General features: G+C 39.9%; 1 protein-coding gene across 1 annotated transcript in view; it reads right to left on the bottom strand.

Moving 5' to 3' along the window:
• The window catches only part of LOC149084307 (uncharacterized), a 50,396-nt gene extending 39,587 nt beyond the window's left edge, over positions 1-10,809 (bottom strand). The window contains exons 1-2 of the mRNA XM_089234670.1: positions 10,716-10,809; positions 1,663-2,785 (exon numbers count right to left, since the gene is read on the bottom strand). Of these exons, the coding sequence (XP_089090796.1) occupies positions 1,663-2,753 (1,091 nt within the window). The 5' untranslated portion in view covers positions 2,754-2,785; positions 10,716-10,809. The remainder of the gene's footprint in view (positions 1-1,662; positions 2,786-10,715) is intronic.
• Positions 10,810-27,192: the final 16,383 nt, after the last annotated feature.

Below are 27,192 nucleotides of genomic sequence, written 5' to 3' on the forward strand. Positions count from 1 at the left end.
AGGATCAAGAACTGTAAAAGAGGGAACTTGCACAGAAGAAATAAAAAGACGAGTAGTTCTGGATAAAACAGCCACGAGAAAGCTTAATATAATAATGAAAGATAAAGATGTCTCAATGAAAACAAAAATGAGGATTATAAATGCGTTGCTCTTTCCTGTCTTTATGTATGGATGTGAGAGCTGGACACTACGGAGCCGATAAGAAAATAATTTACTCCTTCGAACTTTGGTGCTGGAGGAGATTGCTGAGAATTCCATGAACAGCTAAAAGGACTAACAAATCGGTTATCGAAGAAGTCAACGTTGACTATTCTCTATAAGCAACAGTCATTAAACAGAAACTCTCTTACTTTGGTCATGTAATGTGCACAGAAGGCTAACTAGAAAAAATGGTAATGCTTGGAAGAATGGAGGGAACGAGAGGAAGAGGCAGCCCAAGCACCAGATGGATAGAAGAGGTGTTGCAAAGCACTGGAATGAATCTAGCACAATTGAGACATGCTGTGAATGACAGACCAGCTTGGAGAGCCATGATCTATAGAGTCACCAGGAGTCGAAATCGACTCGATGGTTCCTAACAACAACACTAAGCATTTGGCAAGCATTGCCATAATTAAAAATGAGCATTAAATAAATTTTATATCAGAAATGTACGGCAGATGCGGGCCTTATCTTAAGTTCATATATAAACAAAATGTCATATACCGATGGTTCTTTTTTTCCGATACAGCGACGCATACGTTCATGTGGTGCTTATTCCAAGAAATACGGTACCGTATTAAACTACACGTACCGCAATAAAAAATATACTCAATGAAATATAGAAACAAAAGACCACAATAAAATATATGTTAGTTATTGCTCATTTCGTTTTAATTCTAATATAAAAAATTAATTACGACTCAGTAAATCCCATATATTTAGAATCAATTTAATATAATAAATCTGATTATTCGTAAAATTGAAATTATAGAAAAATGTTTTGAAACTGATGAGCATATCAAGTTTTGGAAACCAATGAAGTTTCGTGAAGCATTTTTGTCACTGATTTTAAACGTGGTTCATTTTTTAGAAACGTGGAAATTTCTTTGCATCAGAAGAGACAGGGCAGTAATTTTCTAATTCGGTTTTTGGGCACAGGGTGTCCATATAAAAAGTAAGTGTTTATATAATTTTAATAACTATACAATCCCTTGAAACATTAATGGAATTCCTGACTTCGCACATTTACATTCCGCGAGAATGACTCAAATATCTGTCACCGTTTTCTTGCTATTCCCCTTCTGAAAACCGTCAGGCGATTGTGGGACACTATATTCAACTAATGCAAGCGTTCAAATCACACGAGTGCACAAACCATTGGCGGGCACCGTCGAGAATTTTCATCGGTTCACAAAACAATTTTGCGAAGTATTTCAGTATTTCAAAATACACTTTAGGACGTGCGGTTAAAGAAAATATGTATAGAAATTATGTAATGCATTATTTATTTTGTTAGACTATAACCAAGTACGCAGAAAGTATAGCGCATACATTCGAATGTAATGGGAGGGGGCGCCAAAAACATAAATACGCCCTGATGCTGAGAGCAAATGTCAGCGAACTAGCCGATAACGGTCGATCTCAGTGAAAAACGTGAAAAGTGATAGAAATAATTCTTACTTGAGATCAGCAGCATAAATTTCTGGAATCAAACATCGTTTGATCCATCCGATTCTGCAATCACATCTCCACGGATTGCCCTGCAGGTTCATCTTGCGCATCCGAAGACATGGTAGAGGAGCCAGCGTGCTGAGCTTATTGAATTGAAGATTGACTTTTTCTAGTTTTACTTCGTTGTCAAACAAGTTTCCGAAAGCTTCCGGGCTTATGAATTTCAAGTTACTGTTGGCGCTCAGTTCCAAATTCCTCAAATTCTTCAGTTCGCTGAAGGTTTCGGCTTCCACTACCTTTAGTTTCACCATGAAATTGATATCGAGTTCTGTCAGCGAAGACATCCTGGAGAAAGACGTTTTGTCCAGTTTTTCGATAGGGTTCGAATTCAATTTCAAATATTTCAAGTTTTTCGCGCTTCTGAGAGCCATAGTAGGTACACTCTCAAACTCGTTTTGTGACACGTCCAAGAATTCGAGTTTGTCCCTTCCGTGAAATAAATTGGTTTCGAAAGAATATGCTCCTATGGCTGAGAGGTCGAGTTTCTTTAACTCGTACATCCTATTCCAGTGATTGTTTTGTAGATGGATCAGTGTGTTGTTTGAGAGAGAAAGTTCTCGTAGCAACAGCAGCCCCGAGAACGTGAAATCATTGATTAGTTTCAGCTTGTTATGACTTAGATTCAGCGTTAACAAATTTCTCAATCCACGAAATGTGTTGTCGACTATTTCTTTCAGGTTGTTGTAACTCAGATCGAGATGTTGTAGACTCGTTAACCCACTAAACACCGACGAATTGACTTCGTCGATGTTATTCCTGCTTAGTCGCAGCACTCTCAGGTACTCATGTTTCAGTTCCACATCCAAGATCGTGATATTGTTGATGCTTAAATCTAGCTCATGCGTTGAAAGAGGCCAATCGTCTACGTTTGGCACTACTCCGATACCTACTCGTGAGCAGTCTACTGTCGTTCTGTTACTATTCTCTGGTGACTTACACAAACAGATATTATCACAGATTAGACTCGCTGCATTAGCTGGGAAGAAAAGGAACGTAGCGGTAAAATAAAATATTCCAATAGAAAACTGCATGATGTACATCAGAGTGGGAAGGAAGAAACGAATTCTCCCACCTGTAATGATGAAATAGAATTATACACTGTAAGTACTATGATAGTATCACCAAGACAATGTCACCAACATATTTCATCATGTCATTGAAACAGTTTGAGGAATTCACTCATGAAACACGTTTGATTTTTTTATTCTTCAAATTTATTGATCTACTAGGGGGGCTCTGCCCTAGTAGATCAATAAAATGGCCGCCAAAGGCGGCCAACCCCCCCCCCCCCCCCACTTCTCTCCCGGACATATCTTGTTTATTTCGTCCCACTTCATCAGCGTGCTATGGAAAAGGAGAAAGGGACGTGTGAAAGCACCAGCCTACTGAAGAAGCGAATTTTAATGAAAATAATAATAAAGCAACAAAAAACAAATGAGATTCATCAAGTTTCCCCAGAAAACTTCCCCATGGGGGTCCCCAGATTCAATTCGCTGAATTTCAGTGGGGCCCCACACTGGATATATCTTGGGCTACCGATGTGTTGCAAATTTTACAATGTTAAACCACAAAAATCAATGAGATACATTTAGGGGCACCGAATTACAACCTGCCAACATTTCCATGAAGCCCTGACCTGCAAGCTTGTCGGACACCCCCCTGTGAGAATTTTTCATTTTTATCAATTTTACAACGAATAAAATCCAGGGCCCCACATCCAGTAGCGGGGACACAATACGCAGATTTTTAGTGGGGCCCCAGACTGGCTTTATCTCGGGTTTCGGCTGTGGCAAATTCTACAACAGAAAAGAATGAGATTCATCCAGGGCCCCCAAAATCAAACCTGTAAACATGGGGCCCCCCGACTTGGAAGCTTGTCGGTCATCCCCCGGTGCGAGTGCCATGAAAAATTTTCATTTGTATTCGTTTTACCAACGAATAAAATCCAGGGCCCCAAAATGAAACCTGTAAACATGGGGGCCCCCGACTTGGAAGCTTGTCGGTCATCCCCCGGAGCGAGTGCCATGAAAAATTTCCATTTGTATTCGTTTTACCAACGAATAAAATCCAGGGCCCCCAACCAATTACCCGGGACACCAATTCGCATACTTTTGGTGGGGCCCCAGACTGGATATATCTTTTGCTTCCGCTATCGAAATTTTTCAACGTTAAAGCAGCAAGAAAACAATGAGATCCATCAAGGGCCCCTGGAAATGAAAACTTTTTACTTATACGTGAAATCTTCCCCGGGTACCCCGACCCTGTGTTGGGAGCACTGCTGTTGTGTGTGTATATTATACATATATATACCTCTCGGCATTGACCTCCCCCCCTCCCACAAAGGAAGGGCTGACAGGGGCCACAACGATTCTTATCACTTTTTGATTTTTCACACTATAAATTAATCACAGAGGGGCCCCTGAAAAGCTGGTTTGGGGGCTCGAAATCTAAATTCCAGCCTAAGGGCTCTGCTGTAGGATGTAGGAGCCTCTTGGTACATGCACATAACATGGTCCCGATGGGTCAAATGGGTCCCGATATGTAAATATCGACCCAATATCGATATATGATATCATATCGATATATGAATATATGAATATGAATGTACGATATATGAATGTGAATATCGATATATGAATGTGAATATCGATATATGAATCGAACCGACTTCCGTAACAGATTTCCGTCGCTCAAAAATTTCACCCACTTCCGTCACTCGGTTGCTTAGCAACAGGCCCTTTTCGAGTTTGTTTGTGATTTTATATTATAGAATAGATATTGACCAAGCTTTTGTTTTTTCAGCAGCAACGTCAATTATAAGACGGTTGTCGAATAAAGTTAATGTAATGTAATAAGTTAAATGTAAAGTTAATGTAATTTGCACAGCTACATTGATTGAAGCTGCATCGAGAAACGGATATCGGCGGGAAAAATATCACAACCTTTCTTTGAATATTTATATATTTTGATTTTTCTTTAGAATGAATTTTCTATATATCGATTGCTATTCTGTTTTCGAAAGATAGTAGCGTGTGGAGCTGGCTTATGCGGACCAGTCACGTATCATTCAGTACTACCATCGTCACAGACAATATTCGCAGAACCCTGTTATTCGAACAATTCCAAAATGAGTAATTCCTCTGTGAATAACACTTCTAAAAATTTTGATCCGATCACGAGTTAGACCACATTTTATGGAGTTCCCTTGTATTAATTAATTCGAACCAAGATGCTAATAAGGATGTGTCATAACGTATAATTTAGGGCCGGTCTTAGAAATTCCACTTCATGCGGCGAATAATATTTTGTCACCATTAAGGTACGACTATCTAAAAAGAGGTTTCTTTCTTCACCTCTATTACCTTGATACAGTGGTTCCCAAAATGTTGGTCATGACCCCCCTTGGTAGGGCCGTTAATGTTGATGATTTAAGATGTCGCGAGAGAATTTCCTAAATAAAAATGTCCCGATGAGAGTAAATAGCTTAGCTATTCTATAAATAAGTATAATAACTCTTCTTTAGAGGAGGAAGGTGGTTACATAGTGGACGCACCTGTTTTTACTTTTTCGTATGGGTTTTGGAAAAATTTCTTCCCTTCACAGAACTAATTGACCTATTTAGCACATATATCATATAACGCATTAAAATTCTACATAAAATTTACTTAAAATAATTTGAAGAAAACTCTTATTCAATCAAGTACCACAAATGTGCTTTTGCGCACTTTTATGAGAAAACATGAAAATTAATAAATTAATATTTATTCTGAATCAAAAGACAAAATTTAATTATTGATAATCCAAAAATCGCTATAAAACTCATTTCCTAGTTTTTGAAATGGTTATTCTCCGCGTTATGTTGCTTACATATCATGTTGCGTTTTATAAAAGATAAGTTTTTCCCCTACCTTTTTATTTATAAGTAAAATTTTCGCAAAATTTTCTAGCGAAGTAACATCCCTGAATCAGTGGTGTAGCCGGGGGAGCAATCACAATTCTGCCGACATTGGCACCTATCTTCCTAAAAATGACTAACGAAGTCTTCAAAAATTGCGACAAAAAAAACAAGTTCTGAATTTTTTACTGTCGTTCTACGTTGATTTTACTGAGGGTCAATACGTGCTTAGAGGGGGGGGGGGTTAGGCTTCTTTTATAGTTACACCGTGAGCTCTCATAGCTTTTCACAGGCATGCACTGGAAGGATAAAGTGAGGTGCGGTGACCTATTGGAAACCCAGAGAGCACAATATATATGGCAGAAATTATTCCAAGAAAATCGCTGACGCCTTCATCTCTTTTCCCCATGTGTACTTGATGGCCACGTACATACAAAGATAGACACCATTAAGCATACACTATACCAGAGGTTCTCAACCGATGCTTCGCGGAGCCATTGGGGCTCCTTGTGCACTATCCAGGTGCTCCGCGGCCACTCGAGAAAATAAAAAAATCAGTAAAATTAAAAAAAAAATAATTATAAATATTTTTAAATGATAAAAATAAATCAATAACTTTGATGGGTATAATTAAAAAATTGGCCTACGGGCTCTGCCATAGAATCTTTTTTACTTAAAAGGGCTCCGCGAGTCAAAAAATGTTGAGAACCGCTGCACTATACAATTGATAAAAGCAAGTTTTTGAGTAAGGAAAAAGAGGGCTTAGAATATACATGGAGTGCGGTTGTCGCAAAGCTTATAACTTCTTCCAGGAGCTTGTGTTCGTTTTATAGTATATCATTGCTCTCTTCTCTACCACTTCAATCCTGATATCTTCATACCCTATAAGTGGAGTACTAAATTATTCTTTCACCAAGTGGTCAATATTTTTTCTTTGTATTTTCTTTTCCTTAATATTCGATTGGTGTACATTTTTGAATACATATTTTTTCTTTGTGTTCATACAATATAAACTACTATTATTAATATTTGTTTACTCAGTATTAAGTAATATAGTTGCCTCCATAAACCGGCTGTGCACTAGTATGGCCCGACCAGTAATGTTGCGTTTTCGGGCTGACTCTCCAGGGCCCTGTGTCCAATTATCGTCCAGTGAGTTTGACGAGTTCCCTCTCGAAAATTTTGGAAATTATTATCAAAAGGCAGTTTGTGAAGTGGATAGACGAGAATAATGTATTGTTGGATAATCAGCATGGGTTCAGGAAGGGGGAGTCATGTGTAACTAACCTCCTTTGCTTCTATGATCACGTGACGAAGGCTTTGGGTAAGGGCGAAAATGTAGATGTATTCAAATTCTCATGCAATGCCCAATGCAATTATCATTACGATAAGTGTGCAGAATGCATTATTAAATAAACTTATTGAGCGGAAAAAATTGTTAAACGAAGGATGTCTTGATATAGGGAAAAAACACCGGGATTCTGAAAATAAGACTACTTAATGGAAAAACGCCTTAAGCGAAAATTTCTTAAGTTGTATGTTGATACAGACGTCTTAACCGGAGCGCCCGGGGGGGTGAAACTAGGGTGGAGAAAGCGGGTCTGATTCTTCGGGGGCCGAATTCATCCTGCAAGCGCCTCCCTTACACACTCTGTCACCAAAATGTGTGCTCGCTCGGCTGACCATGTATCTTGAGGTGGCCCTGGATGAAACAAAGGCGTCGAAATTATTGAAGACTTATTCACAATTAAGATAGATTCTGAATGTTTTTCTTAAATTCGGGAAATTATTTCTTTCATTAGTTCAAAAATTTCTTCAGTTCTGAAATTATTTCTTCAAATAAATCTTTAAATTTTAATAGTTTTCGTTTAGTGTACTCATGTATGTTTATGTGGATGTGATTTTTCAGACTTCTGTATATTTTGTAATTATTTATGACTTTTTCTGGATGCCAACTTTCTCTCTCTTGAAAACTAGTACAGTATGAAAGTCAGTTTCAGACTCTAGAATCAACTGCTTCCGAATTAGAGGGAAAGTGCGGTATTCATTTCGAGTATAAAAAATACAGGATGCGAAAAAAAAACTTTTCCATGATGAGATCACCAAAGATGAAGTTGTGTCGAATAGTCGGAGAAACTTCATAACGAAAACATATCTAGTCTCATTAGATTCCATCATTAACATGTTAACAGAAAGATTCAGGCAGTTCGAAGAAACAGCGTGCAACTTTGTCTCCATGAATCCGATTCACTTTTTTGAAGACGACGCACAAGAAAAAATCGCTGTTTTGTCTAGACAATACAATGATGTCTTAGATAAAGACGAACTGGTGAAGGAATTTCTTTCGTTTAAGAAACCTCTGCAAAAATATATCGGACGACATAAAAGCATTGAATATCAGCACAATGCTAAAATTCATGATTACACATGGAATAAACGAAACTTTTTTAACAGCCTTTTTTAACTTTGCCAATCAGCAGCTCTTCTGCAGAAAGATCATTTAGCAGATTAAAAATTATAAAATCTTATTTAAGATCGACCATGAAAGAAGAACGATTAGAGGAATTGAGGCTTCGTTGTCGTTAGAAAGGAAATTAGCCAATGAGCTTGATATTCAAAAAGTAATTGAGCACTTTTCAAAGATGAAAAAAGGCGGAAAAAGTTCTGATTATGAACTTTGCTCTTGAGAAAATTCGCGTCAAAACTCAGAGAGGAAGTGAATCATATAGGTTTTAATCGAACTTTTTCAGCTTCACTTATGAGTGCAAAACTGTTGTAGAAACATATCCCATGATAAAAACAATATTACATAGTTCTAGAAACCCATAAATATCCTTTTTTTCACTGTCGATTTTGGCAGAAAATTAGATTTTACGCGAGCTTTCACGTTGCCGTTAGGGAAAACACCCATAGAGGATAGCCGTAGTCATTTCCATCGTGTGCAGCGGTAAAAAACAGTCTCTGTGACCACTGGCAAAGACGCGACTTCGTTTTCGTAGCATTTATCGGCAATCATTTATCAGGTGCATGACGTTGGTTGCCGAAATTCCTGTATAATCGTTGTTGTATTCCATTAACAGCTGTGCGGTAAGCACGTTTTTTCGTCCGCAGCTTTGTAATTTGAATTTTTTTTAATTGTTTCTTCCGATTAAACATCTTCAGAAAGAAAATATAAAACTTTAAGCTATATACAGCTAAATAAAAAATTGTTTAATGATTCATATACCCAAGATTATCAATCACTGATAGCATCCACGGAAGGAAACACTTATACTTTATGAACAGTATGTAGATGTGATTTCTTTATTCTGCATGGAAAGACTGTTATATTCTTCTCAGGGGCAATGCAGAACCTGCCTTGGTGGTGGGGGGGGAGGGAAGAATGTAACTTTTTCTTAATTTATTTAATTTTTTTTTTTCGAAAATTTTTTATGAACTTTTTTTTGATAGAGTCTATATGTATATATGAGTGTCGCCCCCCCCCCGGGAGAATCTCCGGATTTCTGGATTTCAAAAGTTGGCACGTCTGCAAATGTGTCCTCTAAAGGTTGATCTTGCGTGCGAAATGCTCTCATAATCAGGGTACAGGGTATAGTAGGATGGTAAGTCTTCTCATGGTGAAATTCGGGTAACGCAAATTCAGCCACCAATCATTGCACCACTTGATCACTGTTTAATGCAGCATAACCTTGATGGTCCTTACACCAATAAAAAAAAAACTCCAATCCAATCTGAAACTGCGTAAGCACACTCGAATGGTTGATGGCATATAACGCAGCAAATCCATCGGAAAAATATGTATGATATTTGTTTTTGGTGAAAAAAACGCACCCTTCAAAACACCTTCTACCACCTTTGCTATTGCGATCCAAAATGCTTGTTTAGGTGTCATATCACCTCTTAAACTTTGTCCATGAATTTAGAATCACCCTGTGTTATATGTGAGAAAGATATCAATGAACTAGAACCCCTTCCGCCACCTATCAAATAAAACTGTTACAATTCTTCAATTGAAATTAGCAACCGGATTTTGAATAATACGCCGTATGAAAAAGCAATATGATATGTCATTAGATAATATTCTATAAGCAATAATATTAGTTAAATTATCAAGTCTACACTAAACTTGTTTTACCACAGGCAAACTTGATAATTTAAATAATATTATTGCTTATAAAATATTAGTTAATATCATATCATATTGCTTTCTTTCATACGTTAAAGCCATATGTTAGAGTTCTTGTATGCGTACTTTTCGTCTGGTGATGGTTATAATCAAAGCTCTTGATTCGTGAATTTACCTCCCAATAGGCTTACAGGGCTCCAATCTCGTGAGTTCAACCGGGCACGGCACGGCGACCCATGGCCCCACATCCCGCAATAGGCCCCCAGGTCAGACTCTTCACGTGCTGACTCTTAACTAACATGAATTTCTAGTGAGAAAACAAAAAGGTAATCGTATCTGATGAGAATCATCTCGGGCCCTGGGCAGAAGCCTTGCCAGACCCACTCCCTTTGTGGGGGCCATGTAGAGACCTCAGTTGAATTGGAGCTTCATTGATAAGATCTGGCACAATGATTTATGACAATAAATATGTATATTGAGTGTCGATGTGTGCTTAGGCCATCTTTAATTTTGCCCTTAGGCTGCGATGTTGTTGGGACGGCAGTAGGGGCACACTTTTTTTTCCCATTAAATATACAAAAATTTGTTTGCCTCATTTTCGTCAAGAGTTCAGCGAACAGCCATGAGAAGGTGGTACTTTTTGGAAGTGCAAGAAAGGAGGTGTGTTGAGATGAATTAAGTATTGAATAGCAAAGAGTTGAATAGCGTTTTAACACTGAAAAGTATTGCATTTATTTGCGCTTATTTATCCACTCACGCTTCCCCTTAAAAATTACATCGATTTGTAAAAATTTGTGAAAGTGAAAACACCGTCATAATAAATCTGTGATAAAATAAATGTCGCCACTGTAATCATGCCACCCTAGCATGATGTCGCCTCATGCCTGGCTCCGGCCCGGGTATAATCAATGTGAGAATAAGCGTATAGCGAAGGTAGAACGAGTTATATATTCTGAGAAATATCGAAGATTTTGCACTTACCAGTTAGACAATATATGCAGAACCACGGTTTCGATAGAATGAGCTACTTTATCTCGTAAGTGCAGAGTTCAACTTATGAGCATAAGAAATCGGTTACCATGGCAGATTGTGATAACGGTATTTCCTTCTTGTGGGAGTGCCAAGATAGTGCAAAACATATAGAAAATACTTTATCCCCTTTTTTATTTGCTTCGGTCTTCAAGGCCAATTCACAATACGCATCAACCGATCAAACCACATCAAACTAAAAATGCGTACTTCACTAATTTTTCACTGTTTCCGGTAGATTCGAGTGGGGATATACATTTTCCTCAGAACAAGATAAATAAAAAGGTTAGTTTAAAATTGAACTGTTTGATCAAGTTTTAGATACGAGATATGTGCGAATGAAAGGAAGTGTGCCTATAAGGTCGGGATTACACTACAAAAAAAAGTTTGATAAAAGATCGTTTACAAAATTTGGAAGACAACCAAGAGGCCTATTGGTTACATTTGTTCGAATGTAATCGATAAGTTTGCTTATTGCTTTATAAAATATCTTTCATCAAACTTTTATAATGTATTCCCATTCTGCGAGAGTTAATTATTTCACAATAACTATAAAAACGTGGACAACATTCCAGGAAAACAATATAAAAACGTGGCGACAGAATAAAAACCTATTGATTTCGTTTTGCGTTAAGCTATTTGCTTTCAAATTTATTTTTGTCGTTTATATATACCACACCATGCCGCTACTAGCAATACTAGCTGACTTAGGCGCTAATATTAGTACCTTATTAAGTGTTTTATTATGTGTATTTGTTTACTAAATTTCAGATCTCATATGACATATTTCTGCTTTATATACATACAGCTCCGATTCAAAAAAATAAAAGATGTGAAAAAATGCATTACACCATTTACAAATTTTGTTTCACTGGAATGGAATGTCCCCAGTTTTTTCAAACTACGTTGACTGATTCCACAGGGTGAATCCAACATGATCTGCCAAACGAAAGTTGGGGGGGGGGGGGAGATAAACGAGCCCAAGTGGAACATGAAACACCTCACCAACCCTGTTCTATCCAAAACGGTTTTCGAGTTACGGTGGATGATCGATTATGGAAAAAACTGCGTCAAGTTTGAAAACAATCCAAATTTGTAAAGTTTCTGGAAAATCGACACGCAAACTAAGTACATATTTGCAAATAACAGAGAAAATTGTAATAAGATGACACAATTTTCATTGAAATATCTTGATTCATTGATGAGCTACAAGCGCTGAAAGATTAGCGACATTTAAAATCGAATTGCCGCCAAATTCTGTAAACACTCTTCTAGCTACAATCGGCTAAATTTACCAAAAACTTGTCCATTCCACCAACTTTCAAAAGACTTTATAATAAACCATATCAATGTGCAAGAGAAATTCGGCCTTTTGTTTGCAATACCCTCTTCGCTTCTTCGGCTTTCGCCCAAGCAGAGATTCGACGAACATTCGGGAAACGGGCGCGATAGCCCAGGTCGATAAGATACTCTCCTAAAGTACTAGAGGATGTTTAGAGGTGTCGCGAGTTCGATACCCGGTTCGTCCTTGTCAGAAAACTTTCCTGACACAGGGGCAAAAAACGGCGATTTGACCGCAGCGAAAAATTGCTACCGCAGGAAGTCCCTCATCGAGGGGTTAGCACACCAACCTCTCGATGAGTGTAAAAAACAAGCCTGCCGTTCGGAATCGGCAATAAATTGTAGGTCCCGGTCTAATTATCCCTCGTGTACAGAAAATGGTGCGACAAAAATGATCAATATTCGGGAAACGAAACTAAGGTGGATGAAAACGTTATGTAAATAAATCTCTATCTCAGATATGTAGATATCTTCAGGTGGATGGCTAAGATTTGAAGATGATTTTCATCACTGAAATCGGCGTTTTTCTCGGAAAAGGAAAATCGCGAGGTGTTATGTTCGACGCTGATTTTAATTCGTTGTCTGTTTTCATCCTGCTGGAATCATCAGATGCAAGAACGTAAAGCCAAATAAGAAAAGTAACATTTGTATCAAGTTAAAGTGCAAAGGAAACAAAAGGAAACACAAAAAAAACAAAATAAGTAGGACGTTGCCCCCCCCCCCCGTCTTCTATCAAGGAATATGAAAAAGAAACAACAAAAAACGAGTGACATATCCCACGTCCATGATTGAAGCGCGTATGCATTCGAAAAAATGTGTTAAACGTACAGCCGCTGCTGAAATTGGTCACTCCCATGCCTCATGCATGTCCTTGCCCGCTTACGAACTGAAACCACCGTAGATCTTAGCGACCCCTTAGTTTCACTATATCATCATCGAGACGGTTGTTAAAGTCTTGAAAACTGTTAAACGGTAATTCTCTTGCTTCAGAAAACAACAAACAAAGACGTCTAAAAGGAGTCAGATCTGGCGATCTAGATGGCCAATGAATTGGCCCTTTACGACCAATCCATCGCGGATACTGTTCAGCCAGGAAGACCCGAACGACATTTGAAGAATGTGCAGGGCTCCCATCGTGTTGGAAAATGATTTCTGCTCGTTGGGGTGCAGGTATGACATCAAGTAATTCTGGCAGATGATGTTCCAGAAAATCTAGATATATGTCGTTTGTCAGATGACCGTGGAACTCGTATGGACCTATTAATTAATACATCTCCAACCACTCCAAGCCAAACATTTAAGCTGAATCATGTTTGGAATGATGAGCTTCGCGGTACAAAGGGATTTTGTTGAGCGTAATGATGTCAATTATGTAAATTTAATGTGCCATCCCGAGTGAAAAGTGACTCATCTGTCCAACGTATTGATCTCAGGAGAAATGCTGTTCTTCAATATCTCGCTCTAACAACCAACAGCAAAATATCCAATTTTGGAAGTCTGATCGCTGCAATTCTCTTGTACCGCTGTGAAATGGTACGGATAGTACTGGTTTTTCTGCAAAACATTCATCACTTTTTTTTTGTGAAATTCCAAATTCTCTCTCAAGTAATCGTGAACTAACACTTCGCTCTTCCTCTACTCGGTTCAGACGGAACGACGATGTGGGTAACGCAGACGGTACTCTTCCTCGAGAGTTTCCATTACAAAATCCATAAATGAAATACGTATCCGTGTATTCTTCGTTCGTAAAACGAGCCATAACCGTTTACAGGTCCCTAGATCCCTATAATGACTGAAATCGGAAATAATATTCAGAAATAAAAGGGAAGAAAAAAAAACTGCAACGGAATAAGAACTAACTTGGTTAGTTCGTAGCAATGTAAGAAACACACGCCAAGTAGAAAATAATAGAAAGCAAGTAAGAGCAGTGAAAGAAAAAAAAATCGACCGAGCTAAAATGCAATAAAACAGCAACAAACGTCAAAGAAGCTGATGGGGGTTATGTTCGCTAAGGTGGATTGACTCGCTGTTTTATACTTGTGAGTAGAATGCGTGCACGGAAGCTTGGAGCACGTCTGCATATCTGAGATAATGATGGATTTACATGCGTTTTCATCTACCTAAGTTTCATTTTCGGAATGTTCGTCGAACCTCTACTTGTGCGAATGCCAAAAAAACAGAGGGTATTGCAAACAAAAGGCTGAATTTCTCCTAACAAGAACATCGATATGATTGATTGTATGGCTTTTTCGAAAGCTGGTGGAATGGACAAGTTTTTAGTAAATTTGGCCGATTGTAGCTAGAAGGGTGTTGACAGAATTGACGGTTACAGAATTCTGCTTACACTTCATCGTGGCTCGAACCGTATTGAACAGACATATATATATACTGGAGAATGAATTTTCTGGATGTTATATGCCGAAACTAATATTTGGAAAGAAAAGTGATTTGTCTCCTCCGGGAATCGAACCTGGATCCCCTTGCATATCGGGCAAGTGCGCTAACCAATACTACAGACACTCACTTTTCAATTCCTTATAACACTCACAAGTAGTGTGAAGAGCTGGTTGGAGACCTAGCAGCCTCTCGTAACTGCAGCAATTTTCGACCCAATTGGCATTTTCTTAACAGATGGTATTTTTGGCCCGAAATATACTGAGAAATTGAGAGAGGAGACAAACCACTTTCCTTTCCAAGTATTAGTTTCGGCATAACATCCAGAAAATTCAATTTCTCAGTATATTTCGGGCCGAAAAAATACCATCTCTTAAGACAAATATATATTTCATGTATCAAATATATATTATATATCAAATATGAAATGTCTCTCACTAGACTTTATAAAAGTCAGACTGAAGGAACATTCGGAATTACACAATAGCATAAATAAGCTTTATTCCAACATTAGCACAATAGCTACGGAGAAACCGGAGAAAGGTTAGCGACTCTTTCTGGAAATGAAATCTGGTCACCGCGCCATCATCCATAGATTCAAGCAATAATACTACATCAGCAGGCGTTGGAGAATCAGTCACAGTTGTCGGCAGAGGTAGCCTACTGAAAGCATCAGCATTAGCATGAGAAGATCCTTTCCGATAGACAATGTTGTACGAGTACCCTGATAGTACAAGTGCCCATCGCTGAATGCGAGAAACAACCATTGGAGCCTCCGGTTTAGTCCAGAAAACAGGCTTACTAGGGGCTGATGATTGGTTACCAAAGTGAATGTTCTTCCAAGCAGATATTTCCGATACCGTGTAACTCCGAAAACCAATGACAAGGCTTCTCTTTCGATCTGGCTGTAGTTCCTTTCCGCTTTCGTCAGGGATCTAGACGCAAAAGCAATAGGACGATTGCCCACAACTAAGGGATGGGACAATACAGCTCCTACTCCGTACGGACTAGCGTCACATTCGAGACGCACTTTCTTACTTTCATCAAAGTGGACCAACAACGAAGACGTAGACAATCTTTTCTTTACTTCCCAGAAGGACTTCCTCTCCTGCTCAGTCCATTTCCAACATGAATTCTTATTCAACAACTTATACAATGGTGCTAGCATAGAGGACATATTTGGAAGGAATTTTGCATAATACGTCAGCAAACCTATAAAAGACCTCAGCTCATCCGCATTCTTTGGCTCGGGAGCCTTCTCAATGGCTTCCAACTTCGTTTGCACTGGATGTAGTCCTTCTGCATCGATTCTATGCCCCAGATATTCTACCGACGTCTGCATGAATGAGCACTTCGAGGGATGCAACTTGATACCAGCTTCCTGCAAAGTACACAAAACTTTGCTCAAATTTCCTAAATGGTCCGAAGCAGAGTTGCCTGTTATCAGCAAGTCGTCTAGGTAGCACAACGCATTATCATGCCCTTGCAAGAGCTTGTCCATTTCTCTCTAAAAAAATAATGGAGCTGACGCTACCCCAAAAGGCAGTCTCGTGTACCTGAACAAACCTCTATGAGAGTTAATTACTAGTAAGTCCCTGGAATCTTCATCAGATTCTAATTGACAGTACGCATACGATAAGTCGATCTTTGAAAAAGTCACTCCCCCTGGAAGACGAGCGAACAAATCCTCGACTTCGGGTAACGGATACCTCTCGAGTAGCAACGTTGGCGGTGAGCTTAAAGTCACCACACAGGCGAATGCTACCGTTCGCCTTCAGGACTGGTACTACAGGTGTCGCCCATTCCGATGACGACACTCGTTCCAAGACACCTAAGTCCAAAAGTCTACTTATTTCTTCTTCTACCTTCTTCTTATAAGCGTAAGGCACGGGGCGATCTTTGAAGAATTTCGATGAAGCACAGTCTTTTCTTTTCAGACGAACCTTCACATTTTTCAGCTTCCCCGAGGCCCCCCGAAAACAGTTCTTGATGTTCATGCAAGATGGCGTGCAAGTTCCGTGACGAAGATTTCACGTCAACCTAGATCGCGTTTGTAGAGCCAGCTGGATCAATAGTGCACAGTACCCCTAGTTCGCGGATCCAGTTTCGACCCATCAAGATGACGGAACACTGATCCACCACAAGGATCGGAAGCATTTGACATTTAGATTCGTACTTCATAGAAACATCCATCGCTCCCACTATCTTCAGACTATGCCTTGTAAAGGATCTGAGCTTGATATGAGTGTCTTTCAAAGGTGGAACTTCGTTGGTGCTTCTTGAACATCGAATAAGGCATGACCGAAAAGGTGCTCCCGTGTCCACCTGCATTACCATACGTAGCCCTTGAATCACGACTTGCACGGTACAAGGTGGTGGGAAATCAGACATCGAGTTCAACGTCAACACATCGGACGCAGGAGACGAGTTATCCAGCTGGTCGACTTGATTCACTCTGTTCGCACGGCGTCCTTGGCCTTTCCGTCACTCCGTCACTCCATCTGTTCTTCACTGACTGGCATACTCTGGCTAAGTGTCCCGTCTTCCCGCATCAATGGCACGTACTCTTGGTAATTGGCTTGCGGCGGGGGTTGACCTCTGGAACTCTTCCGTGGCTGCTTCGCTTGCCTTTGCTTTACAAACAGCACTTCCGCTGGAGACGCGTTCTCACCACGCAGGTCATAGGCGTTTTTCGAGGCTGCTTCCATCGATATCGCGATCTCTGACGCCCGATCGAAAGACAAGTCTCTTTCCGCCAACAGCCTTCTCTAAACAGCGTCATCATTTATCCCACACACGAGTCACTAAAGTATGCCCATAACTATAAAACCTGGCTAGAGTTCCAAGTTCGGCTATGAAGTTTGCCACAGATTCTCCCTGCTAAAGTCAAGTCCACAGTTGATTTAGATCTCTACGAAGGCATATACACTGCTCAAAACAGTGTATTTTAACAAAATTAGGGAGCACCTGGTTTTAACAAAATCACGCAAAGATGTATACCGATAAGTAACATAAAATGAATCATCCATAATTTAAAGCCTAGCAGGAAACGGAAGAAGAAAACTTCATATGCAAATCAAAGTTCATGACGTCAAAAACCAGAAAAAGGAGATAAGGGCAGAAATTGGGATGTTGCAGAAACGTCTGTTTTACTGCCGTAACTGTGAAATTCGATTGCGCAGTATTTTTTTTTTTTGAGGCAAGGTGACTTGAGGATGTCTCAACAACGTGATTTACCGGAATCCATGGCATGGCGTGTTATAGGCAGACTGGAATCCGGGCAAACACAACGTAGTGTCGCGGACGCTGTTGGAGTCGCCAGAAGTGTTGTTGCAAGGATGTGGAATCGATTCCAAGAAACAGGAAATGTTAGACGTCGACCAGGGCAAGGTCGGCCACGCGCCACTACAGCAACTGATGACCGGTATGTACGGTTAACAGCCCGTCGAAACAGAACAAAGAATGCTACGCAGCTGCAAAGACGATTGCTCTTGGCAACAGGACGAAGGGTGTCCAGCCAAGCAGTACGTAATCGGCTTCATGAGGGAGGGCTCTATGCACGTAGGCCAATGGTCTGCATTCCGTTGACCCCACGCCACCGTGCGGCCAGAAGAAGATGGGCTGCTGAACATCGAGATTGGGAGCAACATGATTGGAGCCAAGTGCTGTTTACGGACGAGTCCCGATTCAGTCTGGAGTGTGACACCCGACGTGTTCTGGTATGGAGGGACAGGGGCACTCGAAATAACCCCGCATTCGTTCGTGAAAGGTCACAATACAGACGAGCTGGTTGGATGGTATGGGGTGGAATCATCTTTTCATGTTTTTTCCATATTTTCAAAGAATTAAAGCTTAATTCCAAATTTTTTTACGTCTTTTTTCTGTATTGCGCATTGTTACGCGTGTACTATCCATTGTATGCCAATACGTGGCTGTCTCGCACGGTTTTCTTCACTTTTTTGCTTGCTCCCCTAATTGCTTTGAGCAGTGTAGTTCCCGATTCGTTTAACTATTGCCATGACAATCAACAAAGTGCAAGGAAAGTCGTTAACCTACTTGAGCCCTGTATTTAGCAAGGACAGCTTTTCGTCGCCTGTTCGCGTGTTAGAAATCCGAAAAATTTGTGCATCTACACACCGGATGGGAAAACAAAAAATATTGTGTATCCACAAGCGATTGCTTGAAGTTTTTAATTAAAATATTTAAAAATAAAAGTAATTTTTTCTTACTTGATGCAGAAATTTTTTTTGATTAAGAAATAATTAATAAGCTATACGTATATAATATTTTACGGGATGGGCAACGTCGCCGGGAATCAGCTAGTTATACATAATTTACTATTTAATTTCAAGATACTTGTGCTACTAATTAACTTGATTTTGTATTTATGATTATTTGTGTGTTTGAATTTATATATATGTATATCTTACGGTAAAAGCCCGAAGAGTGGTAAATCCTAGGTTTTACCAAGTCGAGTTGGTAAAAGCCCGAAATACGCTTGAAAACGTATCACACATTTTGGGCTTTTACCAAGCACTTCGGTAAAAGCTGACATTTTGTAACTTTCATGAAAATTAGTAAAAATACGAATTTTCTAATTTTCATAAATTTTAAAGCTTGTTATTTATTAATCAAAACGATCCTGATGTTAATTAAGATTGTAACGAATCTATTTTCCCAGTATGGATATTTTTACTAACTCTTTGTGGCCTTACAGCACCTAATGCGTTTTGTTTGTTTATACGTTGTTAAAAGAAGTTGAGAAGAGAAAATCTATCTTCCAAGAGAAGAGAACGTGAGTTGGAATGTGGCTTCCGTTCTGTACGGTTGTCTGTTTTGAGTGTGCTTCGAAATAAAGCCTTCTTCTTTAAGTTCCGCAGTTTCGTGCTTTAATTGGACACCCCTCCAATATCAAGGGTTTAGAACTATTCCGCCATCTCCCGGAAAAGAGACGCACCTCCTACACGACGTCCCCTTATAAAACTGGCGCCCAACGTGGGGCTCGAACTCAAGGCAGTACGAAACGGACATTCGAACTCGGTGGTGAGGTTCCTGATAGTGCCTAGAAGAAATGGCTTACCTGGCCAAAGGTAAGAAACGTGATTTGATCCTACTCGCTCTAGAATTAGGAGAGGAAGTTCCGAATGATTCGCGTGTAGTAGATCTCAAGCACATAATAACAAAGTCCTCCGGTTATGAGGAAGAATTCGTGAAAGCCCTGCTGGCTACTATTATCGGAGAAAGAGAAAGAGAAGAAGAACGAGCCAGAATAGCCGAAGAAAGAGAGAGAGAGGAAAATCGCTCTAGAATCACCGAAGAAAAGGAACGAGCCAGAATAGCCGAAGAAAGAGAGAAAGAACGAATCGCACTAGAACGTTCGTTTGAACTTGAAAAGATGCGGTTGCAGCTTGAGTTTCAACGACTCTCGCAACCGGCAGAAGAGTCATCCGTCGCTCTTATCGATCAGCCCAAGTTCGACGTGAAGAGGTTGATCCCGAATTTCAATCCGAGTGAAGATGATATGTCGCTATTCCTAAAGTTGTTTGAAAGACAGCTAAAATTCTTGAAAGTGGAGAAGGTGAACTGGGTTGCGTATCTGCTGGGAGTTTTGCCGAATGAAGTTGCTAAGCTCATTGCTCGAGAACCTGAAGATAAGGCCCATGATTACGACCACATCCGGGAGGTTCTCTTACGCCGTTTCAAGCTGAGTGCGGAAAGGTTCCGGCAGCTCTTCTCTACTCACAGAAAATCACCTGGAAGGACTATCACTTTGAGATCCAAAGTTATTTCGAAGGCTGGCTGTCCGAACTGAACATTAGCAACTTTGGCGAGCTGAAAGATCTGATGATTTCGGATCAGATGAAGAAGAGGATTCCACCTGAAGTTAAAGAACATTTTCTGGATGTTTGGAGTGAGTGGACTACCCCTGAAGAGATCGTGGAGAAGCTTGATGCTTATGATAACCTTCGAAACAAAAAGAGCGAGATCCAATGTGAGAGGAAGAAGTTGCAGTCAAAGCAACATGAACCCCCTAGGTCCCCAGTGCGACAAAGAGACTTTCATTCTAATCAACGTGCGAATCCGGAATCGGAAGATGCAGGACGTCATCCTGCTTTAAGATGTTATGGTTGTGGGGAACCTGGTGTTACCAAGTCCCGGTGCCGAACGTGTAATCCTCCAATGGATAGACCAGGACCCAGTGTCAACGCTTTGGACTTATATAGTTTATCATCCCATCCTAATATGGAATCGAAAGATGACAGTAGCAGTCATATCCTAAGATGTTACGGGTGCGGAGAACCTGGTGTCGTCAAGTCCCGATGTCGAACGTGCAATCCTGCCGCGAACACCCCAGAAGTTAGTGTCGACGAGTTGGACTTTTACAGTTTCTCAACTGAGAGACGTCAAAAAAATGCTATCGAAGTGATGATTTGTAACAGGCGCGGAGCAGTGTGTGCTGACACGGGTGCCACACATTCGGTGGCAGAGGAGAAGCTATATCATCTCCTACAAGAACATGGTTTGCCCTTTTCCCGCAAGACTATCGTTATGAGACTAGCCGATGGATATGCTCGTAGAGCCGAAGTCCTAACTACGACTGTGGACATTAACGTCCAAGGTAAAGTGATTCCCACCGAGATGATGGTGCTACCACAGGCCAGAGAAAACCGAACCCTTCTCGGTACCGACTTTCTCAGTGATGCTGGTATCGTCCTGGATGTTCAGCAAGGAAAGTGGTACTTCTCTGAAGCTCCTGAGAAGCGATATCCGTTCGTCGAAGGCCCATCTGAAAGCAGTGCCCTCCTGGCACTACCTGCTGAGTCACAATCGTGTCGACTTCGTGAAGATAAAGGTACCCACCTTACTTCTCAGCAACGAGAACTTGATTCATCCCCGGCGGAGTTCAAGCGATGCTTCAAGCCAGGGGGAGGCCCGATACCTTTCATCGAGCAGCGAGAACTTTATTCCTTCTCAGAAGAATCCCATAGATGCTCCAAGTTAGGGGGAGGAAGACCTTTTCTCAAGCACCACATCAACAAGAGTGGTGATGACAGGGTACACCGCTGTGAAGGTGGCCCTAGAGAAGACTACGAAAAGTGTCGTGTTTCAAAGTCTCGCTCGACCTCGCGAGGAAGGCATGCTTGCTATAACTGCGGTCGACGTGGACACGTTGCCCGAAGATGTTGGGATCCGATAGTGTGTTATCAGTGTAAAAATCGTGGTCATATTGCCCGTAACTGTCCAGGCAGCCACACTGATAAGCTATCCAGCCCAATTGGTAAAGGAGCCAAGCAGTGTGAGCTGTTCAACTTCATTGTAGTGGAGAAGAGTTCACGGACTCTCCGCGAGTCCCAAAATAGGAATGATGTTTTGGATAAGATCATTGAAAACGTTGAATCTACTCAGGAAGCTGAAGATTTCCTGAACGGGAGGAAACAAGAATTCGTCTTGAATCCCGTAAAGCAGTACCGATTCCAAAGGGAGTTGACTCCATTACTAGATGCTGAGACCACAACCGTGGTTACCCAGACCCCAACAGAGTGGCGTTCTCCAAAAGTGCATCCAAACCCTAGTCGACCTCCCCAGAACCGGTGTGACTCGAGAACTGAACTTCGACCTGACACAAGAGTGTCAGTAGTTGCCCGGAGCTTCCCGTTCTGTTCGTCAGGAGCTACTCCCAAAGAAAAGATGGCTGTTACTGGCTCCTCGCCGAGACGTCGTCGGAGCCAGAGGGGGAGATTGTAACGAATCTATTTTCCCAGTATGGATATTTTTACTAACTCTCTGTGGCCTTACAGCACCTAATGCGTTTTGTTTGTTTATACGTTGTTAAAAGAAGTTGAGAAGAGAAAATCTATCTTCCAAGAGAAGAGAACGTGAGTTGGAATGTAGCTTCCGTTCTGTACGGTTGTCTGTTTTGAGTGTGCTTCGAAATAAAGCCTTCTTCTTTAAGTTCCGCAGTTTCGTGCTTTAATTGGACACCCCTCCAATATCAAGGGTTTAGAACTATTCCGCCATCTCCCGGAAAAGAGACGCACCTCCTACACGACGTCCCCTTATAAGATCATAATTAATTAACTAATTAGTCACTGAAATTCGTAAAAATGAGTATTTTCCAATTTAAGAATTTTGATATACGAATTTTCCAATTTTCATAAATTTTAATAGCTTGTTATTTATTAATCCCAATGATCCTGATGCTAATTAAGATCCTAATTAATTAACTAATCAGTCATTCAATTTCGTGAAAATTAATAAAAAATGGGAATTTTCTAGTTTTCATAAATTTTAAAGCTTGTTATTTATTAATCACAATGATCCTGATGCTAGTTAAGATCATAGTTAATTAACTAATTAGCTATACAAATTCGTAAAAATTAGTAAAATTGCTAATTTTCTAATTTTCATAAATTTTAAAGCTTGTTAAAATTTATGAATTTACTCCCGATGCTGACTGAAATCATAATTAAGTAGTTAGTGATTCAAATTCGTAAAAATTAGTAAAATTGCGAATTTTTATAAATTTGAAAATATTTATAGCCAGGCTCAGTGGGGAGGGGAGGGGGGGAGTTTGATAATAGCAATCTCTAAATTCGTGGTGGTCATGGTTCGATATGCTCCCGTGATATAAATTAGAACTTGTTATTGATTCACGTCCATCTTTAACATTTGCCATGAGCCGAGCAGAGGGGGGAAGAAAACCAAATGGGAGCCCCAAGGGTAATCTATCGATACAGAGTATAGAGGGTGTTCTTCAGATTACGATGGTATCCCCACTCTGCACCCAATAATCGTCTGAAATGATCCAGCGTATGGGTCGTTTTTTTAAGTAAGTAATGTGTGCGTGCTAAAAAAATTAGCTTGTTTGCGAACCATAGTCCTAAAATTTTGAGACCTTTTTCGGCAAACTTAATTCGTTCCCCGGTTATTTTTATAATGGGACTCTTTTTCCTCTTGTTTTGCCAGAAAAATGATGATTTGGATTGTTCCACTTGCAGATCATTTTGTTGTAACCATTCGGAGATCTCTGTCAACGCGGCGGTGGCAGAGGCTGTAAATTCAGTGAGTTCCTTAGCAGACACCAAGAGAAGGTAGTCATCGGCAAAGGCTTGCGCTATGACCCTCGGGGCCCATTGGAGTCGAAGTAATGACTCGAATACAGTATTCCAAAAAGCGGGTCCACTACATAAGCCCTGGGGGCAACTTTAAACCTACGTTTTGGATGCTGGTGCTGTACTTGTGTTAAGAGTTAAGGTGCGTACCGAGAAAATGTCCTACAAAATTTTTCTTAGCTGAATAGGAATAGAGATATTTCGAAAGTCATTAGCTATTACCTCATGACGCATACAATTGAAAGCTCTCTAATGTCGAGGGAGATAACGGCTCTGAGTAAATGTTCCTTCCCCCTATTCTCAGTCAGTTGAGCGACCCATACGAAAACCAAATTGAAGAGGATGAAGGAGGACGTCCAGCTCGACATAGTAGGAGAATCTTTGTATAAGAAGTTTTCCGAGCACCTTCCCCAAATTGGAAGTCAGCGTAATGGGACGAAGTACTTAAATCATAGGCTGCCGAATTGTGACCGAAATCTTTAAAGTGCGTTTTATCTTTAAAGAACTGAGAGTAAAAATTTTTTTTTTTGCCTATAAATCTTTGTGAACCTCTTTAAGTTTCTCCCATCTTTTCTGAATAACTCGGTATTATTCGTAAGACCTCATGTGGACCAAATAGTGGCTATACAAGAGGGCTGTTCAGATGGTCGTTTTGGATCGGTATTGATGTACACACCGCTGGGAAAAGGCTTGCTAGATGTTGCTCTGCTATATTTTTGTTGTGGAGCTGGACTGCACTGGAAGTTGCATCTGCGTTCACCTGGGCCGGAATACTGCCTAGTAGGACATACATGCCGCAGTAGCTTGCGTGCAGAGCCTATTCCAGGAGCTGGATTTGATTTGCATTACTGCTCGTTTGAAAAGTGCTCGAGCCCTTCGAAATGAGGCCATAGTGTCACGGATATACTGTCCAGTCCTCTTCATACGGTTTAGTTTTCTCTCGATGGCCCGTACTTGCCCTTTTTTGTGATTTTGAGCTCCTCCGTCCACCATTTGATACCCTTAGGGTGTGAGTGGGTTGTTTTTACAATCTAAAATAGTCTTGCAGTTAATTTTTATTACTTCCATCAGTCTTGTGGCATGCTGCTGTAGCTTATTTTGATCGGTAATCTGTGTATCAGCTGCTCCTGAAATATCTCTGAAGTACTGCATCCATACTTCCTTGAAAATAACTTAATCTTCTTTATGTGGTGTGAAACTTCTATGGTGTGGTTGGTAGAGAGTAAAGCGAATCCTTTCTAATATTGAGGCAGATCCTTTTAAATATTGAGACAGATATTTGTGCATGCTCACTTATACCTTTTTAAACCGAGCACAACTCAGGTCCATCGCCATGGGCAACTTACTACCTAGTGAGTTGTGCCGGAAGCCGAGAGATCGTCGCCAAATTTTTCACATATACCAAACAGGACCGGGATTGAACCGTAGGCTACTTTAAAAGTTCGTCAGAGTTGGGCAAATACCCGAAATGGGCAAAAAACCAGGGCGTACACCCGGAAACTGAAAATACGTGGGTTCGATTCCCTGCAAGGGCAGATGAATTTTCTTTCTTTCATAAATACATATATCTTCGTATCAGCCAGCTGTGAAAAAAATCCTTCGTATGAATAGCGGAAAAAGAAGCATGATCCTCGGATAGAACTAAACTGTCTCACGACGATCCCGGGCGGCGGATAAGATCGAGCTGCCGCGGGGGGAGGGGGGGGGGGTGCAGTGCTAATAAGATAATGAGTCATATGAGGCCTTTAAAAATATCTAGAAGAAAGCAAAGAGCTTCAAAACTTCCTGTGGAGTAGATGACACTGTCCGATTCCTTTTTTTGTAAAAAAGGAGTAAAAAGGTATTCATACAGGGTAGTTCAGACAAGTGGTTTTGATATTGAATCTGGCAGGCTTTTTTTGATCCCACAGGATTTCTATCAGTTCCTACAATTGCAGAAAATAAAATGGAACAACTCCTACCCACTGTGCTTGGAACCCACGCTGCTTAAGCAATGGCAATGATATAGAGAATAATTCTTTGAACCAACTTTGATTAAAAAATTCATTTAAGATAATTAATAGGAATAAGATTTTTGGCTATATTTCGAAAAACATTAGCTGGCAAAATTACTATAAATTAAATTCAATGAATTTGCCAAGACAATCGTAATCAATCATTTTTAGAATTTGTAAATTAGAGATATTACGATTAATATCACAACTGTATAATAACATATTTTTCCAAAATTTGCCGATTGGTTTTGGTTGTTACCGAGGTGAAAAAAGCCCGACATTAGCTGTAATTACAGTTTACTGCCAATTATCATTAAAATATCCGGGACATGTGCACTCGATGGCATGCGGGAAATTAGAAAAATTCATGTACTCGAATGAATAATTAATTAATTAATTATGATTTTAATCAGCATCGGGATCGTAATGATTAATAAATGACGAGGTTTCAAATTTATAAAAAATAGAAAATTCGCATTTTTACTAATTTTCACGAATTTGAAAATGATTAATTAGTTAATTATGATCTTAATTAGCATCAGGATCGTTGTGATGAATAAATAACAAGCTTTAAAATTTTTGAAAATTATAAAATTCATATTTTTAGTAATTTTCACGAATTTTAGTGACTAATTATTTAATTAATTATGATCTTAATTATCATCAGGATCGTTGGGATTAATAAATAACAAGCTTGAAAATTTATGAAAATTAGAAAATCCGCATTTTTACTAATTTTCTTGAAAGTTACAAAATGTTAGCTTTTACCGAAGTGCTTGGTAAAAGCCCGAAATGTATACGTTTTCAAGCGTATTTCGGGCTTTTAACAACTGGAGATTTTACGACTCTTCGGGCTTTTACCGTAACATATATATATTTTCCCCATGAAAAGTTTTGTATCAGTTTTTGATTTTTTTTTTCATGATCATAGCCCCAGTATTGGCAGCCATTTGCCTCTTGGGTAGTGTTATGTTTGAGGATGTAACTGTTATTCAATAAAATAAATTATAAATTGAAAAAAAAATTCACCTTGTGTGCACTATTGGTAATTCCAGACCTAATGAAAGCGATAAATGATGAACGAGAAGGAAAGGGGTTTCTAGGGAAAAGAATTTCTAGATGTCTTTTGTGGTGTCCCTTTTCGTTTGATGCCTTAAGCATTTTTTTTGCTTGGTTACATTGTCCTCTTATTCTTTAAAAGAAAGGCCAGACATTTTTATAGGGTGAAAAATGCGACCCCCTGCATATACACTCTTTTCCTCTTCGAAATAAGCTATTGTCATACCTAACAACACTAAAAATGATATGAAATGGGCTTTAAACTGAGTCTCCTTTCACAATCAATAATAATTGAATGACGAAAAATATTAAATTTTAATCAAAAATTTCCAAAACCTCTACTGAGAAAGGAAATGATTTCTGTTGGAAAAATTGCTTCCCTGAAATTTTACGGTCCGGTGCGGCCGTAACTTTCGCAACCTTCCTCCCCTGAGTCGGTCCCTGGGTTCTTTTTGCTTCCGGCACATTAAAAATCCTAAACTGATACAAGTAAGCCCGGTCCTGAAATAGTCTTGCGCATACACGCAA

Source organism: Pholcus phalangioides, unplaced genomic scaffold, assembly GCF_987345545.1.
Source record: "Pholcus phalangioides strain wild (caught in Gottingen) unplaced genomic scaffold, Ppha-v1.0 ptg000008l_1, whole genome shotgun sequence".
In the NCBI taxonomy this organism is placed as follows: Eukaryota; Metazoa; Arthropoda; class Arachnida; order Araneae; family Pholcidae; genus Pholcus; species Pholcus phalangioides.